The following is a 27,096-nucleotide window of genomic DNA, read 5'->3' on the forward strand; positions in this document are numbered from 1 at the left end:
TGGAGCAATGATTTTCCAAGAGAAAAATCTGAGCTCAGCTGGGCTGGAAGAATGGGCTGAGAAACCGAAGGAGTCTCCACTTCCTAAAGGACAGGAAGGGAGAGGCTCCTTTTGAAAGCCTATTTTGCCTCTTTGCCTAAGAGTCTTCTGGGAAATAGGGGAAAGATCAAGACAGACAACAGTCTGTCACTGGGAGGTGGCTATTTTGAAAGGTTAATATCGCCAGCTGCTGTTCAATTGCATGATGAGGTTATGTTGCTGTGGAGCTCAGAAGTCTGATTACTTTGATTATTCCTGAGACCAGCGACACCACTACAAGTTATCATATGTGCTGGAGTATCTCAGTGAACATGGTTTGAAATGTGGGGCAAAGGAAACTGAATATGGATAACCAATTGTCAGGTAGCATCAAGATATGTCAGATGGGAATGAGTGTCTGTAGCAAGAGAGGATAAACTGAGAACTCCTGTGGGAAAAACCCTAGGACCAGGATCCAAGCTGGAAACAATTATAACTGATCTCTCCTACCTGATCAATGACTTTGCAAATTAGGCATCTCGGACCAAGCCTCTTATACCTCTATATTTACGCTTTTCCTAGCAAAAGACTTCTATCAAAATAAAAATCAGATTGCTACTGATTTCATTATTAGGTCACTGATCACCAAAATAATTGTCGTATTTATATTCCTAGGTTTAAAAAGATACATGCAGAATCTGCTATTCTCACAACATTTGTGCAGATCATAATCCTTACAACACAAAATGCTACAGCACTGACATGCAGGCCACAGATTACTATCGGGTAACCTTAGGAACAGGTATCTTAGGAAAATGACCTGCAGTGAATTTATCTCATGTCTGGTTCTCTGTACATCTTTTATTTCCAATGTTAAGCATGTATGTCACCCTTGCTGTTAAGCAAACCATGAACAGAACGTTACCCCAGCTGGCAGTATGAAAAAGCATCTCCCTTGAAAATGCGATTTTGTTTCACATTACCTTAGAAGTCAAAAAAAAAAAAAAATTAAAAGCTAAGAGAACTGTAAGCAGTAGAAAACAGAGATTAAAGCAAGGCTAGTGCTCTCGGCTGCACCTTCTCTAAAATTACAACCTTTATGACAGAAAGCAAGCTGTGCTTCACAGTGCAGGGAAAGGAAAAGACCCTACTAGGTCATCTTGATGATTTGAACACCAAGCCAGACTTCCCACTAACACACACTTTTCAGCCAAACTGGTTTGGAATAGGACAAGTAACAGCACTTCAACCACTCTGTACCATTTTATTTCCTCAGGGCAGGGCTGTCTCTCTGGCAAATATTGTTCAAAAATTTTGGAGTGGAAGTTGTTAAACCAGTTTCCAGGAGCGGTGGCTTTTGAGACAAGCAGTTAGTTATATATACAACCCAAGAGAGATTTTTTTTTTTTAAGATAGGAAAACAACACCATGCCTATTCCACTTGTTTCCAGCACTGCTTTATTCTAGTACAGTTTTTATCTTCCATGCCTTCTGCTTCTTAAACACACTCACCCTTCCAGACTATTAGCATTTTGCTCTAAATCAGCATTTCTTAAACCGCAAAACATCTATAACATTCTGTGCACATTGCCCAGAGTATTAAGAAAAGAGTGCCAAAAAGAGATCCATATAAGTATTCTGAGATTGTGAGGATGATGGAGCCTTTCTGCAGTTGAGCCTTAGCTGCTGCGGATCCTGACATCTAAGAATCACTAACAACTACAGTCCAGATTTTGCTCTGCTGTGATGAACAAGTCCTGTTTGAAGTCATTTGGGTCTAATCCAACAAGTGAGATCACAGGAATCGTTCCCCCAAAATCTTTTCTTCCTCTTTGGCAATCGAAAGCCCCTGAAACGAATCTGGTCTAGGTCCATTTTCTTATTGGTTTCTGACATTTACGTGCGTCACAAGTTATAGCATCAGGAAAGACTCTGGGTGTGGTCTCAGGGCTTGGCCCTGAAAAAGCGCAGTGCTGGCACCGGCTGGGGTCCCCTGGCTACACCGCCCTCTCACCGCCCGCGTCAGAAACACTCCTCCCCTTCTGCTTTGCAGCTAAATAAAACAGATTTTTATCTAGACAGAATTAACAGAAGCATTTCATGATCACTTTCGTGCTTTATTTTCACATGCAGAAAATAAACCCCGAAATAAAATTCTGTATGAATTCCCAAACTTCTGTTCAAATCCACCAGCACAGTCTCCAGAAACTAAGCAGAGTCCCACCAATGTCACCAGTATTAACACTATCAGATCCTGATTAAACATCAGCGCTCCTTTGCAAACTACTGAATACACAGCCAATTCCAAAGATTTTAGGTACAGTCTGATTTTGAAGGAGGGTGACACTTTTTTTAAGTAATGATATAACCTCAAACTCAATGGATCAAATGGAAATCTGTAGGTGACCTAGCAGTAAAACATCACAGAATTCACTGTGGATACACTGTAACATACATAAAACCTCAAAAGTTAAAAAACTCAAAATGTAAAATATATCATCAACCCCAGTTGATTTTGAAAGTTGCTTTATAGCTGAAGCTCTTAAAAAAATATAATACTCTATAAATATTTTAGAAAGCTCTCATTGCACCTGAAACATTACTACGCTTCAATATTTGATCATAAATTTCCTAATAACAACTTCCATAAATTAGATTACAAAATGCCTTATAACTAGGAACAACTTCTGGTCAGAGATGCCTACTACTAAAACTCAGCAACTAAAAGCCTTTCAGCACCAGGCTCCACAACAGGAAATATAAGATATCCAAATAAAATACAAGGTGGAGACTTGGGAACCAGACTGTAATTACTCTGTCCTGAGTTTCCTTGGAACAGCTGTACTAACACCTGAACTCTTATTAAAAAGTACTACAGGATGTTTAACAGCAGCAAGCAGCCAGAACTTGATTTAAAACAGAATTCAGAGGCAGTACTTCCAGGAACCCAAACTCAGTACACTTGGGAATTGATCTGTAACCACTGGAAGGGAAATATTATTTACTGACTTAAGAACGCTCTTTAAAGACAAGAGGGAAACTTGAGATAGAAAGGCTGGACAGCTGACTATTTAACTAGAAAGCTCAGGTCGTGGCATCAGGATAGCTAAGTCATGCGGAGATCAGCCTGGGTTTGCCATCTGAAGAGGTTCCTAAAGCCCTGAGTAGATCCATAAGCTGCGCTGGATCCCATGTGGACCCAGGGCTAGCAGTACTACTTAAGGATAGGTAGGCATATCTATTAAAAATGCCAGACTTATACTAAGTATTCCTTAGCAGTAAATCCAAGTTCTCAGTGACCTCTGTTATCAAGAAGGGATTGGTGAATCCATACAACTTTATATATGACACAGAAAAAACCTGTACCTCCCTTGGACAGCAGAACAGCGAGGAATATCCAGGCAACAGCTAGGAATATCGACTCGGAGTGATCCGGGTCACTCAGTAGCTTTTACTGAACACCAACTAAATCTCTACCACATCACCTACCTACAGACAACCACTCGTCTTAAACCTCAAACTGAATCCCATCCCATATGTCCTTGTATTTCAGGGCATAAGCTCACTCGTAACCAAGAGAATCAAAAAGAGTTTCTCATCAGAAAGTTCTTTTCCTTTATTCTGCAAGGTTTCTTGCAGGTTTCATTAATCCAATGGTATGACATGCTATCAGAAAAATAACAGTCTGTGATACAACCCACTAGACAGACCTAGCGTAATAGTGTGAATATTGCAATAGTTTTTTAATATATTCTGCACGACAGCCTTATCCAATGTAAGATGCTGTGTAGGCACATGCTACAGAAATAATGCATATTGCTTTGTAATTATATTAACAGAATTTGAAAATTAAAGCAAAGCAGGTGTGAATGATGGAGGAAAAGGGGTCTGAAAGTAAACAACATAAGCTTCTATGTGTGGGGCTTGGGGTTGCTGTTTTATTCCCACAGGATAAGAATTGTAAGAATAGCCAGGTTTTTCTGGACCCCAAAGCCTACAACTCTTTTTTTTATATAATATACTGTTCTTTTCCTCCTCTATTTTAATTTTCAATTCAAAGAGTTTAATAACAGAAGGAACCATTTAGCCTGACCTGCTTTTATCTCAGGTTTGGTTACTCAAGTATTCAGCTGCTCCAGCAACCTGCATTATTATAATGCATCTTCCAAAAAGGCAACCATTCCTGATGCTAAAACATTGAGTAACAGAAGCCCTCACTCCCTTTTTTTTTTTTTGGTTCCACTGATTAAGAGCCTTGTTGATGAAAAATATATATATGCCAGAAAGAATTTGTTTGGCTTCAATTTCTATTAGTTGGTTCATACTATGCCTTTCTCCACTAGATTAAAAAGCCTTTTAAAACCTGTAACGGCACCCACAGACTGTAAGCAATAAATCCATTGATTCATTTGATCCTTTGATATACAGTCAACCGATGGGACTTCTGCTGCCTCCCACCGTGGAGCTTTCTTTTCCCTGGCTCCATCTGCAAACTCTGTCACCAGTTTATATTAGAAACACCCTGGGTGAGTGTCGATTGCCCAAAAATCAATCCACCCTTCTTTGACAGACTTTACATACATTGCTGTTTTTCATTAGGGTTTTGTACAATGAAAAGCCTTTACAAAAATCTACAAAATCTACAAAAACTTACATCAGTAAATCTACCTTATTAACCAAATCCATAATAGCCTTAAAGAATTGAATTCTTTATCAGTGGAATCCCAAATCACCTTTGTCATTGTTTTTCTCATGCCAGATGACAGGTCTAGAGTTTCCCATGTTACCTCACTTACTCTTTTCTGTTAAGGACATTCATCTTCCACTGGTCTTCTCAAATCTCCCCACAATGAGATTCACTTAACCACACAGAACCATCACCCCTATTAAATGCTTCTACCTCTGCCACATAATTACTGTTTCTTCATGTTACTGGGCTCTGCCACCACTGGATTTTCTTTTGTTCCTAGCAGACTTTAAAAACTCTTTCATACTTCTATTAACGATGAAGTTTTCCTTGGGATCTTTAGATTTCCTACAAATATGCAAGAGTTCAGACTTTCATTTATATTGATATCTATCTCCTAGTTCCCCTTTTATTCACTTATTAAATACAGTGTTTCTTAAATATTAACCATTTCCTCTGTCAATGAAAAAAAAGAATCTTGTTTCTGTTCTGCCCAAGTTTACCTTTTCCCAAGAGAGCATTTTGTTAAATGTACCAAGAGCATTTTGCAGTACTTTCCACCTTGAACTGTCTCCTGTAACAATGGTGAATAGAGAAAGATACCCTAGTGTGATGGGCATTATCCCAGCCCCTGGATATTCTTCATGCCCCTGAAGCATTTAGAGCTCTATTAAGAACCTCAAACACTGCATTCAATGTCATACTCAATGCTAAAACCCTACGCTTTAAAAATGTAATAGTAGGGAAAATGAGATGTTCATAATAGAATATGATAAAGACAACCTAGGAAAGAAGGTACCCCAGTAGATCTAACATGAAGGCCAATGTCCAGTCTTTGGCAGCAGCCAAGGTTCAACACCTAGAGAACCACATCAACCAGGGTAGCCAGCAGTGACACTGGGCCAGCCTGAGCCTCAGGGCTTTCCAGTTAACAGTTCTTAATGGACTGTACTTCTGTGAATTTTTCCAAACATTTTTTGATCCCACCTGAGTTTTCAGTATTCACAACACCCGCCAGTGCTGTGCTCTACAGTTCAGTTATGCTGTTTTAATTGTTTTGAAATTGCTCTTCACCTCCTTCACCTGGTGCCCTCTAGCTATACATTGGAAGAGACAGTGAACAAAATGTTCCCTATTTTGTCTTCTCCCTGTTACTCATGACTTGAGAGACATTCCCACCCTGCCACACGTTTTCCATGCTCATTAACATTCTGTAGTAAACACTAGACGGCGAAAATTTAGAATACCATCTCCTATGGTCTACTAACATTTCGCTTCACTTGTCTGTCTTCTCGCAGCTATTTCATTAGCCCAGATGAATCTAAGGCATTTTTCTTTCAATTTTACAATTATTTTTTCCTTTTCTTTTTGGTTTTGTTTCAGGAGGGAGTGGCACTCATATTCAGATCCTGAAAACAGCTGCTGCAGTTCCTTCAGCAGTGTCCTCCTGACTTAAGGATTATTCAAGACTTCACAGAAAGCCCAAGCAAAATTTCACAAACACTTTTCCACCTGGCAAACGAGCTGTTGAAGGAGCTCACCACTGCCACCAGCCTTTGTTTCCATGCCTGAGCCACACTTCCCCACCCCCTGAAAAGCACCTATGCAGCTGTGAGTGGGGGCTGTGCTGTCAACCAGATCAGTGAGCTGGTCTGGGTTAGGCAAAGAAAAACACAGAGGTGCTTTTCAATCTGGGTCACTTCCCCTGGCACGCTTTAGATCTCAGCCTTACTACAGCTGCCTCAGTGTGACTAAGAAGCTATTGAACAGCAGTGCAGGGATGGGAAGGAGCGGCTGAGCACAGGGACAAGGGCAGGAACAATTTACAACACTTTTCCCATCAAAGACAGTAGCAACGACTCCACACCCACCTGAGAACGTGTTCAAAAAATCCAGTCCTGACACTCACTTGAGCACCACCCTCACCTACCTCAGCCTATAGAAATCTATCAAGCATGTAACTGGTACTGATACATATTATTCCCAAATAATACATGATCACATCACCTCCCTTATTAGGGAACATTAAGCAGTCCTGTTTGTACTTCCGAAATGTCTCTGAACGGCCACTGCAAGCCAAGTCAGAAATGGAGTTCCCAAATTACAGGCATTTAAAGCAGGCTGAATAAACCTGACACACAGAGTTTTGAACAGCTAAACCTCCAGCTATTTTTGCAACATGTTCCACAGTGTATGAGGAGTGTACAGCTTAAAGGATTTGACTGATAGAACTATTACCAGTAGCAACGTGCAAACTAGATCATACCAGTTTTGTTACGCAATAGTTCTGCTTTACTATTCATCCTTTCTATTTTGCATAGTTTTTTTTCCTCAGTAACTCCTCAGTCATCATGAATTGCTGAAACACCCCTAAAACTAGGCAGAGGTTTGTAAATGACAGCGTTTGATTCCACACCCCTTGAGACAGTGACTGGCTGCACAGCAGGGCACAATGAATTTCTGTATATTCACTTTCACAAAATAAACATAAGGGCATTTCACTTAAAAAAAAATTAGTACTCCATAAGATCTTTCTTTTATATTAATATTAAAACCCCTTACTTTTCAAATAACATTTGTATTTTAGAATGAAAACACAGACCTTAGGATAAAATATGTATGGGGTTTTTTATATCTTTCCTTACAAAACCACATACTACTGAAAATCTTGAGAGGTTTGCATAATATCTTGGGTTTGCCATGAGGGAAGGATTTCCTCTTCTCATGGTCCATGCTTATTTCTGGTTTTGCTTCACCAAAGTAAACACAATTTTATTCACATCTATCAGGAGAAATGAAATCTCTCTGTGATTTGGCAGTGTTAATACTCACGTTCACTTCCACCTCTATGGACCAGTCTCCTAGCGGAGGGTTCATTGATAACTGAAATTTTTTGGAAACTACGCCCAAATCACCCTCCTCCATCAACCACTGCTGAATCAATTTCTTCCGAGGATCCTAGGAGAAAAGTCAGGCTGCATGTTAAATGTGAGTGCTCTTGCTAGCAAGATTTAGGTAGCAATACATACGATCTTTATTTGTCACATAAAGTTGGAACATACAACAAATTCCAATGTATAACTCAGTTCCTGTGGATACTTACTCGGATATATATATTCAGAGACACTTTGTAAGGTTTGAGATCAGGATAGACAGTGACAATCCGAAACATCACATCTTGTCCCGGTTTATACATAGATTTATCAGTCTGGATGAATACGGAGATGCTCTTTGACATGTACATCAAGCTGGTACGGTTAGAGAAGATGCACTGGCCGTCAGCATGGCCTTCCACCAGTAATTCATAATTCCCAGAAGCACTGTTCAAAGGCAGCTAAAAAGAAAACAGTGACTCCCCGTTAACTATCCAAAATATTCTTGAAGATATTATTATTCCAAAAATATTTGACATAAAGATCTGACATATTTCTGAACTTGTCAACTCACGTAAATTCTCAAAAAGAGAAAGAGGATTTCAGGGCTTTAAAGTAACCTTTCAACAATCACCTGAAAATGTGTTAGCAGAAGCAACTTTTCAACATATTTGCATCTGATTTTCAGTAGTAATCAGGTTTTCAACAATGTAAGTATCTATGTATTCATACACCATTCATAGACACACACACACACACAGAGCGCGCTCTCTTTTCTTTTCAGTTATTTAGAAATTTCTTGGGTTTGATTTTGGGGGCTAATTTTTTTCTGACTTCATCACTTTTTGGTGATGAATTTTCCAAAAATAAAAGAGCTGAAGAAGCTATATGCAGGCAAGATGAGCAGGACAGTAAGAAAACCTTGCACTTCTTTTTACAAGCTTTAGCTTCATGTCCTATGGGGTAGAAAAATCAAATTCAGAATGAAGATCTCATGAAGTGAGGTACTGTTTTTCAATAGAAACCTCACTGATTTTGCCTCATTTCAGTTTAGTGATTCATAATTACAGCACATACTGCAACTCATCTAGAAAGTAAAATAACTATTCTTTCCAAAATATTAAGGAATAAAGGAAGAGACATTTTATACGGTTAACTTATTTAGGACAGACATTGAAGACTCCTTCAGTGCTGGCAGTAAACACAGACAGACATCACTGGCAAGGAAATTTAGATCATGTAAGATCAGAATAACCACGCACAGGTCTCTCTCTCTGTCTCTCCAGTGGACAGAGGAAATCTAGAGCTCATCATTCAGATGCATCAGTTAGGTGGGAGGAATCCCAGACACAAGGGTCAAAAGGCTCGAAGCAGAGCCGCTGCAGCACACATGAATTTGACCTCGAGCAGAGCGTACACAGACAACGAATGACATCCCAGCGCAGATGCCAGCTTCTGTACCGCCACCTGCTTAGGAGTGTCTCTTTGAAGAAGGAAAAGGGTTTTAACACAACACACAGCTGGTTCCAACAAGTAGCCCTGATAAAAAGCTTGCTGCTTCTGTTTGCAGTTACAACAGTAAATCTGGAGTAAAACCTCTGGGTCAAGACAACTAAAACAGACAGGCTTGCATTTTTCAGCATAACATATGGAAATGAAGCACTCCTCTTGCACTGGTAATGAAAATTACAGCTGTTAACTCACCAGGCACAGCACGTCAAAAGTATTCTACCAAGCTCTACAATGAAAGGCTGTTGTGCTGTCAAAACTCATTTTAAGAGCACACAGTGAGGTAACGGAAATTCTCAAACAGGGAAAAATGTCACAGAGTGACAAATGAGGTAGATGCAAATGTCTGTATCGAATACATTTCCTTCTCTGTGTGTTTAGCTATGAAGAGGAATCAACTACCATTTCATCCCTCTCTGTTGGCTTTCTGTTTTTAAAAACAAGCCAGGAAAAAAAAAATCAGGAAGGAGAAAAATAAACAGGCTCTCTTTTTCACCCATGAGCAGGTGTATGATGACACAGGAAGAAGAGATTCCCCCTTTAAAATCTGGACTTACATAACTAAATTTTAGGTGCAAAGCACCACACAAACAGATCCTGCATTTTCTTCAGCTGCAGGTTTTTGTATACACATTGCCAAGAACATATGATTCACATATTTCAACACTCTCCGACTTCCATGCCAAGTATTCTGGAATGTATTAAATAGGAGGAACAGCCTTAGTTACTGCATCTGTCAAATATTACCTCAAAATTAATTCATTTATGAATATTATCATTTATTAAAAAAGGTGTACCCCCTAAAAAGCAGACAGGATTCCCTATAAGAAGTCTAGGAAACATTATAAACATTCAAAATTAAAATGGGGGGAAAATAAGCTTGTTTTGTCTCACCATAGCAGTGAATTGTGCTCTTACAGCATTATTTTAACACACTTGCAAGGATCGCCTTTGATTTCTTCTTTAAAAGTTTGTAAATGCCATTTAGAGACCTCATATATTTTTCTGTATCTTTTTCTTACCATGAATAATGACGGATAGCATGGATTGCTCCCTTAATTTTTGTACTTTTTATATTTCAAAAGATCTTTCCTTCCTGCAACATGGTGACAAAACTGCCTGTTGTACCTTTCTTGATGTAAAAGCCAGAGGCAATGAATTTTGCATTGCCATGGCAGTGTATTAGGACAGCTGAGGTGCAAAGTAACCCACCTTCTGGTTCACACATCTATGCTAACAGAAACTGCACTAATACAACACTTCCAGAAGGTCACTGCTAAAATAATGGTAACTATTTACCTCAGCCCCACCAACTTCTTCTCTAAAGAGTTGTTTCTCAACCCAAATATGAGCAAGGCAGCTTTTAACAGTAGGTAGTAGGAACTTGCTGAGAAAATACTTTATCTTAGTCAATACATCCCCCAAGTGAATGGTATTACTATCCCCATTTTGGCATTCCTAACGTAAGAGAGAAAAAAGCCATCTCACGTACTTCTGACCACACCAGCCACCATCACAAGCACCTCAGACAAGGAAGCTACTGTTTCCTCTGGAAAAGATGACGGCTGAAACCAGAAACTCATTATCCACCTTCTGCTACCAGCCAACTACACTTTGAGCAAAACAAGTCTACTGTGGCTACCCGAATGAAAAAAACATCTTACTATTAAAAAATGAGTCAGTTTTCATCACTTCAGATAGTGGCGACAGAGGGAGGAATTCACCTCGCGTAGTTTTAGGTGCTTGAACACTTTAAGACCTGGCCAGATTATATTAAGGAACTTGTTAATTTAATCCTTTTTTTTTAAACTGAATTTTCTACGTTTGCTAATTTACAGTTCATAGAGATGCATTTCAACCTAGTAGTCTTCATAATGTTGAGCTGCTCATTGTCATTGATTACGCATCTATCAAACATTTCCAGATTATTTCATCAGATATACAGTTTATTTGAGATTAGAATTCAAACCCACTGGATTTAGGGATAGTCAGACTTACAGATGTTTAAAAAAATAAAGACTTTGCTAAAACTTTTTTCCTGACACAAATACATAATTCTTTAGATTGGGTTTTCAAGATGAACATCCAAGATTGTAAATTCAGGATTCATACTCAACTCACAATTCGATATTATACATTTTTGTTGACAAGTTAGCTTATTATGTACTTTCACTGAACGTGCATTTCCAAATCCTTAAGAAGACTGTGTATAAATACATTTTTATTTTAATATTTCTCAGTTATTGCTTTGCACAATTCTTTCAGCTCTAATTAGCCCTCATGGTGTGTCTGAAATAGAGATGTAGTATCAGCCAGTCAAAAAACCCACAAAGCAAAGTTCTGTGTTCAAGTTTTATGATAGCTTGTGCTGATCCTGGAAATCAGCTCCCAAATCCTGTAATTACTTCTAACAAGCTGCAGAGCACTTGATCTGAAAACTCCTTGGCTTTATAAGCTACATAGATTAATTACTTCATGCATCACTGAAATGCAGCTACCTCTCTCAGTAGAAAACAGGAGCCACTTTACAGTACACGGCATTATGATGCAGTATTACTAAACGGGCAAAGGAGGATGCTGTAACGGCTCTGAATTATTTCAGCTCTCCTCTATCTACTCAGACAGGAACATCTTTCACACCTCTGTTTTTGTTTCCATCTCCTAAACCATAAAGTTCAAGGCATTTTTTTCGATACCAAGAGTGATGGCTGGGCCAATAAATGAGTCTTAGGAAAGAAAATTCAAAACTGTATTTCATTAAGAACCTGAGTGGCAGCTGCCTGTGGAGGTATGCTCTTTTGCCAGAAAGCATACGTGAAATTGTCTGAACTTATGTAGATTGACCAGAGCCTCGGTTACAGACAGTCCTGACCTCCCCTGAAAATTCTTGTAAATCTAAAGATCCTTGGGAAAGTCGTGAAGTTTTTTTGATAGTATAGAAGGCAGGTGAGATGAGATGTAGGGAGTTTCTCAGGAGGACTCAGTAAATACACACACCTGAGAATGTGAAAATAGCTAGGATCACACACAGAATACATCATCGCATCAATACCAACTGATGAAAAGTTACAGAGTCAACGTTTTCTGAGGAAGGAGGAAAGGAAAGAAATACTTACTACTGGAAGAACAAGAGTCCCAAAGGAATCTGAATAAAAAAGAAGAAATACCACACTGTCAGAAACCTTATAAAAACTTACCAAAACATCAACATTATCAGGTTATTTAGAAGAGCAGTGCTCCTCCCCCATTCCTACACTGCCCGTAATCCCCATCGGACAACCGAATTCCCTTGATGCGGCTACTCTGGAGCTCAGGGCACATGGACCGTGAGCAATGGCCAGCTGATTGCTGCCAAACACCGTCTGGACATGAAACTAAAAAATATACAGCCTGGAGCAACTGCGGCATTAGTCAGTATTGACATACTGTGTCATACTTCATTCAACATCTCATTCCCCACATTTATTCCTCCCAAGTCCTGTCAAGGCCACTGTCAGCCACCATTAGGTTATGGGATAAGCAGCTCATCTCCACAGACACATGAAGGAGCACAAAGGAAGGACAGCAGGTGGGGGAACCCCAACAATACCCAGCCCCATCCCAGGGGAGCACTCAGCCCACCACACACCCATTGCCACAAGCCCAGAGGCACACCAGCAGGGGGGAACCCCAACACCCCAGTCAAAGACACAATTCCCCCCCCCCATCTACCAGATTCAGCAACTCCCTAACAATCACTACCATTCCAAATCTGCTAAAAGAACCAGCCAGAGCAGAACAGCCCAGAAAAACTGACATGCAGTGCTCCACTTAAATAATGGTCTGAGGGTGCCAACGGTGTCCCAGCTGGGAGCTACCTGAACAAGGAGGGTATGGGTTGGCACTGCTGTCCTTGAGAATGATCCCCTCTCGGGTACCACTGCCCTAAGACCAAAGCATCCCTCTGCTTCTGCAAACAAGTTGATTCTGCAACTCCTTCACATGTAAGAGAAACTGAGGATATTTTTTATTAACCTCCTCTGCAGTTCAGTAAGCGACTACTTTTTGTAGTCATTTTTATCAAGATTAATAACTTTTCTAGAAGGAATAAAAAAGGAAAAGACTTTAAACTACACGTTATTAGAGAAAGGCAAAACAGCAAAAAACTGCCTTAATCCTGGCCATTCCCTCTAGCAGTAACCTCCTACCTGGTGGTTTCACTGCTATGAAACAAAGTCAGCAGTGTGGCAGTATGTCTATGTCGAGCCATTACCTCTACGACAACCTAAAGCTGCTTCTCCACTGGGCACCGTCTCTCAGCTTCCTCTTCGCCAGATACATCCACTCCACCCCTTCCTCCCTTACATGGTTGATGGAAGCTGTGCAATACCTTTTGCAGGGCTGCAAAAGTATGAACTCCAGTCTACAGCAACATTACTTCTCTGTTTGGTGGGGGCTGACATCCATGTTCTCCACTTGAATATTTTCCTTTACATTCACATAGATTGAAACACCTTTACAATCTATTCAATCTCCTACTCCACCCGAGTTATTATTTTCCATTGATTCTGCAGCTCAGATAAAGGCTAAAATTTTCAAAACCATGCACAGGATTTACCCCCCTTAAGCAAAGGAGCACCCAGAATGAACCATCCTCACTGCATTACATCGCCATGGGAATAAGTAACCAACATACTAATGTATGTGGGTTAATATAACTTATTATTTTAACTATTTTAGATAATGTGGCCTCAAATATTTTTAGAATCCAAATAAATGTGCTGTTAAGCTGCTGGATATCATTACATCATAGAGCCATTAGTGCCACAGCTTTTATTTTAATTATGTAATGTATTTTAGAATAGAATAGAATAGAATAGAATATTTCAGTTGGAAGGGACCTACAACGATCATCTAATCCAACTGCCTGACCACTTCAGGGCTGACCAAGTTAAAGCATGTTATTGAGGGCATTGTCCAAATGCCTCTTAAACACTGACAGGCTTGAGGCATTGACCACCTCTCTAGGAAGCCTGGTTCAGTGTTTGACCACCCTCTCGGTAAAGAAAAGCTTCCTAATGTCCAGTCTAAACCTCCCCGGCACAGCTTTGAACCATTCCCAGGCATCCTGTCACTGGATACCAGGGAGAAGAGATGAGCACCTCCCCCTCCACTTCCCCTCCTCAGGAAGCTGTAGAGAGCAATGAGGTCGCCCCTCAGCCTACTTTTCTCCAAACTAGACAAACCCAACGTCCTTAGCCACTCCTCATAGGACATTCCTTCCAGCCCTGTCACCAGCTTTCTTGCCCTCCTCTGGACGTGTTCAAGGACCTTCACATCCTTCTTAAATTGTGGGGCCCAGAACTGCACGCAGTACTCAAGGGGAGGCCGCACCAATGCTGTATACAGCGGGATAATCACCTCTCTTGACCGGCTGGTTATACTGTGTTTGATGCACCCCAGGATGCGGTTTGCCCTCTTGGCTGCCAGGGCACACTGCTGACTCAAGTTGACTCATATTTTCTCTTGCTGATTCCATTCAGGTAGACCTTTTTATATCTCCTAAAAAGCAATGGGTTTATACCTGTCTTTTACTCACTTGTTTCATCGAGTAAGCAAAAAAAATGTAATTAATTTATCTAATTTATGTCCTTCTTGATCCTGGACATAAAAGCATGCCAAGCCAAAGCAATCACTTGACCTTTGAACTCAAATAAATGTTAATTTTAAAAGTCAAGGAATTCTTTCCTTTGACAGTGGCAAACAGAAGGAAGTCTCAATGGACTGAACACAAGTTGTCCTGGCTGCTGCCAGAGTGCTAAAGAAAAGTCCCGTCCAGTATGTACCATTTATTCAAATTATAACCTGGGTTAAACCAAATGACTCACATCCCACAAATGAAGTTTGTGGGTAGCACACTCCAGTACTTCATTCTGGTATTCAAAAGCTTAACGGGGATGGGTGGCATCGGGCCCTAAGCAACACAGTTCTTTCCACAACATGTTTATGCTACCGTTAAAGCCACAATTTTTTTCCTATCATCCCGCTCTCCTCTTCACTTGAGAAACAGCCCATGAAGTCGTTGACTCTGAGCAACTCCACCGGCCTTTGAGGTTTTCCAGCCAGGAGTCTCAGGCAAAAAATACAGACTTCTTTTCTCAGTAGCCAGTGGAGAGGGCACCCTGCCCCACTGCACGGTGGCAGGGAGCCCCAGGCTCGGCCAAGCTTGCTTGGCACACAGGGTTACAGGACAACCGCCAGCTACAGGAGAGGAATTACACAGTCCTGCAGAGTACCCAATTTTTAGGCAATGTAAACCCCTCTCGACTCGCTGACATGTTTATTCCCAACATCTACCCCAACAACTCCATGCCCAAACAATCTCACTAAAAGAGACATCATTTTAGCTAAAGGAAACTTATGTCTTCCTAACTCAGGAGAGATGGAGTTACTGTTAACTAGGAAGAATTTTTTTTAAGGGATTATGATATTTCACCAGTAAAGGAGGCTGGATGTAGGGTAACTAGCAACAACAGAGAAGGTATAAAGCTACCTCCTGAAATTTCTCTCAGTTGTATACTAAAAGCCTAACCCTTCTCTACTTCCCATCCCTCTGTGAAATAAGGCTGTGCTAAAGCTGGGTTTTTTACGACCAAAACCCATGACACTGTGTCAGCAGAAAAAAAAAAACCTTTGTCATTGCTGATAATTGGTTATTAACAAGGAACAGGAACTTAGTTTTATTTACCACACACATCTGAGTGAATATGCACATGGTAAGTACGGCTACACTAGCTCTAATCTATCCAACACGGCTATAGCAGTGACTTCAGTACGTTGGGAAACACCAAGCACAAATCTGATATTCATACCATAGCCCACACCACGGGGTTTCTATTTCCATCTTTACCCACGCCAATGCAAACACATTAGTACACACGCACCGCAAGGGCAGAGCACTGAAGGGGACTGCTACACACCACCCTGCGCAGCATCTAACAGCTTTCAAAGCAACCTTTCGCATAACAGGGCAGGTATTTTGCAGCTTTCTCATCAGGGCAGTGCCTGCTTGCCTCCACCTATTTTAAGAACAACTGGCATGCAAAAGACAGAAATCTTAAGGTAGAAATACTGGGTTTCTTCCATGTCCCCAGGACGGGGAGACCTAACATCAGGTCTGAGCCTGATATTGCCATGATGCAGAGGGGGAAGCAGTTGGAGGGAGATTTAAATCATAGTCACTTCTCCTTTGTGCAACTCAGAAAGCATTTACCTTCTGAAGCGGTGTTAGGGAGCTACAGCCTCCCTGGCTGCCTTGATAAAGCCCAGAGCGCCATCTCATTCCCAGCCAGTGAAAACCATAAAGGAGGCTCCGGGGCATGAGGTAATCTTCCAATTCATGTCACTACGTAATTATTTTGTTAGGAACTGAGCAGCCTGGGCAGATCCGAAACTCTTTGGCATTGCAATGAATTTCCCTGTCATGCAAGATTTTCCCATGTTCTCAGAGACTACCAAGCTGCAATCAATCCCCTGGAGCTCTGCTCAGCTACACCCAGGGATGGCTTTGGATGTGCTCAAGCGAGAGCCGTAGGCAAAATATTTCCTTTATGCCAATGCTGAATTGCTGAAATTCACCATGCTTTTCTGTCCACTTGATGAATTAAAGTTATAATTAATCATACAGCAATCTCAGGTTTATAAGGAGTTAACCATGGTCCAACAGCTAGCGCATGGCACTGCTCTGCTGGAAGCTCTGCTGTCATGCAGCTGGGCACTTTTACCCACATGCAGTGTTTAACACTTTAACACTTCCACATGACATCAGTCAAGTCTACTGTCCCCAGAAATGGCAACAGTTGTCACCCTCCTTCAGCACATCCCTGCAAGGGATCCCTTCAGTTATTAAATACTGCTCCCAACGATTACGGGTAACTAACTCCAGGCAGTAGAAGCAGGTTTAGAAAGGAGCCCAGAACAGCTACGCCACCTGCACCAAGCATCACAGACCACAGAACGCTTCCTCCTGACTTGTCATGTCTGCTCTCCACAGCAATGGACTACCGGGCATGACTGCAACAGTCCACGGAGGGGAAAGACCAGGCGAGAGCACAGGTCCCTGCTACCACAAGGGATTAGTTAAAGAAAACTCCCAGCTGGGAGCCATGCCCTAGCTGCAGGGGGAGGCAGGAAAAATTCAGTGGGCCGTTCCAGACTAATCTTGAGGAAAGTTAAAAAACAAACAACTAAAAAATCCTCACAGAAGTCACATGATCCTTCAAGAAAAAATATCCTTCCTCCTCATTCGCAAAATCATTTCTCTCACAGAATTCCTGAAGCTTGTACTGTATTCATTCAAGAAATACTGCATTGAGGAAATACTTGGAAATACTGTGGAAACAAACGCCACATTGTCCTGCCTCCTTTTCCTCAGAATCCTTGGCATTTAGGACAGTCCAGCAGAAGAGGAACCAAAGGCAGTGTGGTAGTGACATGTCACCAGTATAGACAGCAGTGGGAAATTAAGTCATCTTTTTAATGTATCTTGCCACCATGCCATTTTTTGGAGGTCTAATAGTCTTGCTATCAGCAAAGCAAATAGGAAAAAATTCTACAGAGCCAAATACATGCATGTTTTTTTAGACTGATGGAGAGCTGCATAAACGATGGCATCTTACATTCTTCCCATTGCATAGGCCTGACCCAAACCCAGAAACTTACGCTACCCCTTCTTGAGCTGACACCACCAGCACTAGGACTAGACATAAATGTTTCAGCTTCCACTCCCCAAAAAGGACAGAGATTCCAGAAAAATGACTGTATGGCTTGGCACAGTGAACTAGAGCTTGTGCCAATGTAAATCAGTACAGCAGCACTTCAGCCTCTAACTAATTTACACAAACTCAGGTCTTGACTCTATATTCTAGTTCATGTGGCAGGTATCGCTACAAACAGATTTTGTAACTTAACCTTTTCTACCTACATCCTCATTCATTCTTAGTCCTGTGTGAAAACAGAAAAATATAACTGGAATCACTTCAGATTGATTTACTGAAATGATGCCACGACTTTCTTCTGGCAGCTGTGTTCACATATCCATGCTTAGGAGATGTTTACAGAAAAGCATTTTCTTTGCAGTGGTAAATGGAATTTTTTCTACTGTGGAGTCTATTTCTCACAGCAGAGAAAAAAAATAATGTTCTTCAATGTCCTTCCAGATTTTTCTTCCTATCCAAAATATATACTATTTCTGTGTTTTCAAAAAAAAAAAAAAAAGGAAGCATAAATACCAAAGCCTAAACTATCCAGGGAGTGAAAAATACTTTTTCTTCATAAATGAAGGCCTGCAAATCTGTCGAGTTCACAGTTTTCTTTAAATGTGTTATACCCCTTAACTATTATCCTAAAATTAGCATCCAAATTAGTACTGGTTAGTTACTCAAGTAGCCTAAAATACATAGTGTGAGCCACTGCTGTTAAGTTATGGCTAAATTTGGGCCAGATGATAGAAGGTGGGGCAATACAGCACTCAAACGCATGCAATAGGGATTGCTAGTGGACGTCAGTATATGGGCTGACATCCAAAGTCAAATGAAGCCAACAGGCCTGTAGCAAAGGGGTATATACTTGCTCCACAAAGCCTCCTAAACCCTTCCTGCCTGCCAGTACTACATACACTTCCCTCCACAGCCACTCATTACCCTACTCCCTATTTCCACCACCCCTTATCCTTTTCAGTCCTTTTTGCAATGCTGGAGGCTAAAAGCACTCAGAAATTATAAAGGGAGAGAGGGAGGCAGGGTGGCAGTGCTGCCTATGGAGAAAGGCGTAAAGGAACAGGAGGAATAATCTGAACTGGACCAGAATTTATCACCTGAGGGTGCAGTCAAGAGACAGGGCACCGCAGCTCTAGAGGACAGGAGAAAGGCAACATGCACAGACGTTTTTGCGATTAAAGCCACGTTTTACCAAACTCTGCAGTCCCTAGCAAGTTCTAGCTTCAGTCTGCAATGCAGAGTGTAGGCATATTTTCCTGCCAACCAGGACAATTCATGACAAAAAAAACCTTCTCCAGCTAAATCCAAAGGTTTTTCCCCAATCTGCTTTTACTCCACGATCAGAAGAGTGGTGGAAACCCAACCGTAGAAAGCACAACCAGAAACAGTCATGACCAGGACAGAATAGATACAGATTTACCAGAAGGTATGAAGAGAAGCGGTGCTGTCCTTCCTCTCCTCTGCCCCCTCACCATGGTACTCCCTGTGTCTTTCTACTTCACATGGCAAAGGAGTCGTGGTACCTCCCTGCTTGTCCCTTTTACTGGTTCAGCCCTTCTTCTCTCACCAGCACTGCCAGATCCACCCCTGACGAAAACCACTATCTCCCACTCCCACAGACAGACAGACAGACAGACACTACTGATGCTGGGTGACCCTTCCCTTGCCCTGCCGCATCCACGATCCCTTCCACAAGCAAGCACCAAGTTTCCCGCAGATTGGCCCTTCTAATTTCTTTTTAGACTTAGGTCATAATTAAGACATTTAATTCTCCACTCAGTCTTCTAAAGTAAAACAACCAGCTCTATGGATTACACTATTATTACCACTTTCAGCTGAGTGGTCAGGGACCGGCCAGCTGCAAGAACACAATCCTTAAAATGCTCTGTGGTTTATCTGAGACACTGCATGCCGGGTAGGAAAACAAAACGGCTTCATATTTCTAAAACTAAATCATCTCCTTAATCAGAGACCTTCTGACGGCTATCCAGCAGCTACCATCCCAGATGCTCAAACACAAGTACAGGCTCTTTTCAACTTTTTCCCGAGACCAGCCTTTAAGAGCGCTCCATGGACTTTTTCTCATGCACTTGACATTATCACCGCCTACCATACTCAAGCAAGTATATTCCTATGAATTATAAATTTACAGCTGTTAGCAAGACAAGTTTTGAATGCTACAGAGAAAACTTTCTTGACGTCAGATCCAGTCTATGAAACTATGCAGATAATTCAGAATAATCTCAGACTTAAGCCTTTTACACAACTAAATGGGAAATTCATTTCATTCACTTAGTTTTCCCTCGGTGACTATAAATAAACACACAAACTCACAGGCATCTGCACATCCTGCTTTCAAGGCATTACTGGCCATCATTATTATCCATTCTGATGTCCATAAAACAAACACAGACAAAGCCACTATTACTGCAATTTAAAACAGCTGCAGTTTTTATTCCGACTTAAAACATAGGGAAATCATACTAGGACAAAATGTGGCTACACCTGTCTATGCCAGAGATTTGGTGGTATTAATACCATCCTCATCACATCAATTGCTGCAACTGGAGCAAAATTCCAAAGTCAGGTCACCTCTCAAACTCATTCGTTGCAAATAAAACATTCAGGAACTATTTAAGTTTCCTCTTAGAGGGAGTGAAAGAGGAAGGTTTGTTTTCATATTGGTTTTCTTCCATTTTCTGGAATGCATTCAGAGTCTGTGATGACAAAGCCACATAACTTTTCTGAGATCACAAAATTATTTAGATATATAAAAGTATTACCAGAGACTTCTTTCATTGGTAAATAAAGGCAATATAAATCCCTAACCATACAAAATAAGCACCTGGACCTCACAGCTACACCTCCGGGAAGCTGGAGAAGTGTGGGAGAAGGGGTCTGTCACTCTGGCCATGTTTTCTGCGCATACTTATTTGGACTGCAGTGAATCTAGGTGAACCAGCATCATCTCTTGCCATGGGCTATTCAACCTCTGCAAACAGGATCTCAACTCTGCCTTCACAAATAAGTAGTCAGGGATAGCAGAGCATGGGAACCAGCAACACCGCCAGTGCAGATAGTTTTAAGAGTCTCATGAAAAGAGAAGTCACCTGTGTATGACTGGAGACCCATGAATTTCCCAATTGCTTCCTGCCTCTGCAGGTACTTCTAGAACCCTCAACACTCCAGCTTGGATGTCTTTCTAATTAGACACCACTAAGGACATCACGCTAGATCCATCTGGAGATCCACTGTTAGCTCCCACCCCTTTCTCTTTAAAGCTACCTTTTATGTACCTAAAGGGTAATAACCAGGTACATAGCACACTTCTCCTGACACTTCACCCCAATTCCTCCCATCTCTCCTCAAATGCTTTCCAGAATGTAGAAGATTCTCCCAGGATCAAACCAAAAGTCTCTTTAGCCCAAGGTCCCATCTCCAGCAATGGTCAAGGACAGACATCTGAACAGCGTAAAAACAGAACAAGTACACAGTGACCTTTCCTTGGATACTCTTCCCAGCCTATGCAATCAGAGGCTTGGAGTTGAAAAGCCAAAATTAGTGTCTTTATACTGGACCAGCCCTTGATAGACTTTTGTCTCATGAATTTGTGCAATCACATTTTCAATCCACCACACCTGGGACACGGAGTTCCACAATTTATTTCCATCACATGTGAAGGCCCACCTTCTTCTGTCTGGTTTGAACTTGTCTCCTAACAGATCTCCAATCTTTCCCTCTGCTCTCCCTGGAATTTCCCCAGTTAGTTCACAGCCTCCAAGAGGAATGCCCCAAATCAGGCACAGCATTCCCCAGGACGCCTAATTAGAGCTGTGAAGATTACTAGAATACTTTCTGATAGCTTACAGAAAACATTTCTGTGTATACATTTGAGTACAGCGTTTGCCTTCTTTTTTGAGCACCACAGTATTACTTACAAGCTTTCACCTTTTGGTACCTTTAAACCACCACCCACTCCCGCCACACACACCCTTTTCTGCAGGACTGCTGCCTCAGCTTGTTCCCCATCCAGTAAACGCACGCTCTTTTATTCCTCAACAAGAGCAGAATTATGCAGTTGCCCTAGTGAATCACACTCATTTTTCCCCTAATCATTTCCTGTATTGCCAAAATGAGTTCAAAATCTAATCCTTCCTCCCAGCATCCTTGCCACCCCTTCACTAATCCAACCCTTTTTCATCCATGTCAATCATACTGAACAATACAATGGGGCAACCCATTTCCAGTTTAAGAGTGAACCACTTAGACCTACTTTGTGAATATTATTTTCCATCCAGCCACAAATGTATTTAATGAGTTCCATGCTGTCCCCACTTCCCCAGCTGACTTGTCAGATTGCTGCGCCAGACTAACAAAAGCCTTACTAAAGTCAAAATATAACAATATCCCACTTCTTCTTCACCTACAACCCCTGCCAGCCTATGGTGGAACACGTTTTATTTGCAGGTTTTCAATCTTCCGGAAACTCTCTTCTTCACTCATGCTTTCAAAACTTCACTAGCAGTTTTAAAATTATTTCAATCAATTCCCTAATTATGCTACAGGCAATTTTGTCAGGCCTAAACATCTACTTTGCCAAAGTAGTCTTTAACCTATTCCTCCCCTTTCGTTGCCTTAACTCTTAACCTTTTTCCATGGCAGTTAGTTGATCCTCTTAGTGAAGACTGAATACTTACTGACTCTCAGCATCACTGACCAATGCCCTTCTCAGAGTGAGTAGCAAGCCACATCCTTTTCTAGCTTTCTTGCTACCAATATGATATTTAAAAATTCTGCCTTATTATCCTTCACATTCTTTCCTACTCACAGTTTGGCCTTTCCAGTTTTGTCCTTTCTTACCCATGCAACTCCTTTAAGCTCGATGTAATCTGATCTCATTTTCAGTTTATACACACAGTTTTCCTTTTTTCTGTTGTTTTTTGGCCAGTTATAAGATTGTGTTTAGTTACTTTATTTCTTACCCTTCTGCTATGTTAGGGTAATGTGTACTTATCCCTTTAATATGAATCCTTCAAAAGCTCTCTCCCTTTGCTTCCCTTCCTTGTTGTTTCTGATAGCATCTTACCTCCCAATTCCTGTTGTTTATTGGCATCACTTTACACACACACACACACACACAGATTCACAGCCTTTACTTCGTTTTTCTCTCTCCTCCCTTTCCTAAAAGCTGCAAAGCCCCTCCATTTCACAGTAGCAACAGGGAACCCCACACTGGCACATGTAATATTCCCTCCTCTGTAAGAGTTGCCCCACTGCCACCATTTCTGCTATGAGTGAATTATTCCACCCTTCTCAAGGTACTGTGAAACAGCCTGTAGCGCTCGATCTGCCACACTCTCCTTGGCTGGATATCAGTGAAGAAAATGGTGACCAGAACGACCTCACGTACAAACACGTAAGCCTTGAGCAACAGGACTCTCTCCCTCAAATCTCAAACAGCATCCAATCAATAAGATAAAGCTCAAGTACTGGATGGGTTTGCTACTTCCATTTTTCTGCAAACTACTTAACGGGCCTGTTAGCAGGATGGATTCAACAACAGGCACAGAAACCTGTTTTTTTTTTCTTATATGTACTCCAGCAATACAAAAGCCCATTAGAGAGTGCCCTCTTCTCTACTAGCTCCCTTGTCTCTGGATCCAGCCCCAACATCTCCTTCCCCAAAATTTTTCCTTCATTCTGATTTTGCATAGGTTATCTGTATGTGCTGACTATTTGACAACTTATTTTTCATGAGGCACTGTTACACATATGCTTGGAGGTGGAGGTTATGGATGCAAAATCATGGGACTCCTGCTCTCTCGCTGTTTGGCTTTTTAGGCATTGATGCAGAGTTAGGCAGAAAGGAACTGTCCCACTGAACTGCCGCAAAACCCTTTACCCCACAGATTTTCAGCATAGATTTTGTGGTCACCAATGAGTCAGTCATTTTATTCTGAAATAAGGTGCAGAGGCAACTCAAGATTAACAAAAGGGACTGGCATACTTAGGCCATTCATTCCCATTTAGCTGTTACTTTACAACTTACTATTCCTAGTGTTTTTCACTGTTTCACGTACTAACATGGTCAGAACCATATTATTAAGTATGCAAAACATGCCTTCTGGTAAAAGCAGATTTTCCATTGTCTATATGGATGATCACTACATGTCTGAGCTTGACAGATGTTCTCACAAACTCTATCATGTTTTGTAAATCCTAGCTGAGTATTTACCACACTGTAGCTCAGTAACCTCTGTTAACAAGTACTTTTACTCCTCTCTAGAAGTACAGAAAAGCAATGCAAATTAATTAACGCATACAAGTAATTTACAGGGAACCCAAACTACGCATGCTATTGTAAACCAGATTCTTCAGTTCACAAAGTAGTTCTCACTCACCATGCCTTAAATACATTATGTTGTGCCTTAAATACCAGAAGCTCTAACTAAGTCTTATTCTTAAGAATTAAAAACATTCACAGAGTCGGGTAAAAGATGACACCTCATTACACATGAAAGCTTTTCTTAAAACTAATTTGTTTTTTCAACTTACATGCTACTTACTCTTTCCAAATCATTCTAGCACCAACAAGGAAAACAGACTTTTCAGAAGCTCTCGCAATTAAGGTATAAGGTTTCTCATACACTAACACACACTGCAGTGTCTGGGTAGCAAACCCTGTAAGACAACACTTCTTGCCAATTCAAACTACATCTTTCCTGATCAATGACTGGATAAATATGCATGGCAAGAGTCACCCTTCACTGTAATCACTGAAAATCAAGCCATTCATGCATAAAACTTAACTTGCCTGTCTGTTATTCCCATCATTTTTTTGTTGTTGTCCCAGAAAACCCAACAGCTCAAATTGCACATAAGACATTATCTTCTGCAGTCATTTTCAACCAGGGCGAGGATCTTTCTGATACTGCATCTCCACAGAAAATGTGTCAAGGCTTGATACGGTGCAAAGAAACAGCTTTAGTTAGTGCTTTGTGTTTTTCTGGAGTCCGCTGTAGACATTGGAGACCTATTCTCTCCTGCTGACACACTGACTTTTTTTTTTTGGTTGTGCTTGCTCACACAAAGTTTACCTGTAGCAGCAACATCCTGTTTGCAGACATTCAGTTGGTCTGTTTTAACTACATTTAATCTAATTAATTTCTGTACCAAAACATTGGTCTTAAACAGTTTATCTCCCTTGCAACAGTACATTTGGATTCTGGAATATTGAGCCAAGCTCAAAATATCAGCGCTTCTTTAAATGCATGTGCATGCACACTTTCTTCCTCACTCCAAAGAATACAAACTAGCCACTTATTAATAAATATATTTCTTTTCCCTTTGTTGTATGAAAAGCACAATAAAGATGTGAACCAACATCCACTGCTAAAGCCTTTCTCTAATGGACAATTTCCCAAGAATCACTCAGATCTCAAAATTCCACTTCCAGTAACATAAAAACTGAATGTTTCATCAACCATCAGAGGGCAAGTACTCTATTTCTTATATAAAGCAAGAGTTATATTATATAAAGAAAAAATAACTGTGCCTCTAATTCAACAAGATCCTTTTACAGAGCTGACTCAGAAATTTAGACCAGTACACATACCATACTGAACTGATGCTGGAGAACCAGAGCACATCCTTAGCTTTAAGCAACTGCAGATGCACTTTGCCAGACAGGTATGTAATAGCTCTTACGCTTAGGTACTCAGCAGAACTTGGCCCGCAAGATTAAATGGCACTAAAAAATGGTGTCCTCAGCCTGTCCTCTGTCCCCAGCATCCAATTCCCAACTCTGTGCCCATCTCAGTTCCATCAGCACAAATGTTTGCATACCAAACCAGGGAACCTGTCTGCCTAAAAAAATATTCAACAAAATAAAAACTTTATTTTTCAGTCAGATCAGTTTCTCAAAGCAGTTAATGCCCTGCTTTTGCTGTCACCATTCAAGGAAAAATACAAAATACAAAGCATAATTGAGCCAGCTTAGGCAACAGTGCCACTGAATTTGCAGCCTATCCAAGGTAGGCGATCAGTTCCAGCTTTCTGGATGTTCAGCATAGTCAACAACTTCAGCTACACCATGCCTCCCTTAATACTTATTTTGCATAGACACATGGCAATAAAAGTCACCAAACTCTTGCGCATCAGAGGAACAGTAATACCACTGTATTAGCCACTCTGTGTAACCTAATGGGCCCAAGTGACAGATAAAGCAACATTTTCTGGGCACTAATATATGCAGCAATGATGTCATTTAAAGAAGATTTTGTGCGCCTGGAGATATGTTTGGGTTTTTTCCTGCAACTGCAACAGCTGGCCTAATAAAACCTCCCCCAGTCTTCCTTCAGTGGTATTCTTAGACTAACACAGCTACAACAATATCACTACATATTTTATCTTAAGGCTGTTTTGTTCTTCAGTGAAGAATTTAAAGCTTTAGTATCTTATTCGGACAAACTGCTTTCTCTCTAACAAACTGCTTTCTCTCTGAGTAACTCTATTCACAACTGATCCACTCCTGTAGCACCTTCAGGTATACGCCTTCAACACTACATCCTCTGTTACAGGGCAGTTCCCTTGCTCCAGGCCCATAACAGTTTTGCTTACATGTTTGTTCACAAAGAACAAATGACTAACAAATTATATAACTTGACTGTAAAGAATGGATGGCCACGTACTAAATTTGAAGATTTTTGCAAGAGGAAATACACTGCATGCTCAGCACGTTGGTTTTTTTTTTTTTGCTGTTCCATTTATCAAGTAAAAAAGCATGGAAAATTCAAATATATATTTAAAAGACAGGAAAAAGATTAAAAATTAACAATAAATCCATGCACTTCAAGTAATGCACTACAGCATTTCTCCTTTTCCCTCACTGTATCCAGTCTGATAGTGTCATACCTGTTCCTGATCACCCCCCATTCCCTCTAACTTCAGCAACTCCCAGTGTCAAGCATTGTTCTGTGTGCTGTGCAGATAGAGAAATCCACATATTTTCACATGCTTGGAATTACCAGTTGGTTGTCTGCTTTTTAATGTTGGAAAGGACAACAATAGACAGGTTGAAACTCATGCAAGGCTCACTGAACTCATAGAATCATAGAATCATAGAATCATTAAGGTTGGAAAAGACCTCTAAGATCATCGAGTCCAATCATCGACCCAACACCACCATGCCCACTAAACCATGTCCCTAAGCGCCTCATCTACATGTCTTTTAAATACCTCCAGGGATGGGGAC

At 40.9% G+C, this 27,096-nt stretch overlaps 1 protein-coding gene across 1 annotated transcript in view; it reads right to left on the bottom strand.

The window, feature by feature from the left end:
* CD109 (CD109 molecule) overlaps positions 1-27,096 on the bottom strand; it is an 85,967-nt gene that overhangs the window by 53,636 nt on the left and 5,235 nt on the right. Inside the window, 3 exon segments of the mRNA XM_019471130.1 lie at positions 7,538-7,663; positions 7,809-8,039; positions 12,204-12,232. Coding sequence (XP_019326675.1) covers positions 7,538-7,663; positions 7,809-8,039; positions 12,204-12,232 — 386 coding nt within the window.

This window comes from Aptenodytes forsteri, unplaced genomic scaffold (genome assembly GCF_000699145.1).
Source record: "Aptenodytes forsteri isolate BGI_AS27 unplaced genomic scaffold, ASM69914v1 Scaffold256, whole genome shotgun sequence".
Classification (NCBI taxonomy): domain Eukaryota; kingdom Metazoa; phylum Chordata; class Aves; order Sphenisciformes; family Spheniscidae; genus Aptenodytes; species Aptenodytes forsteri.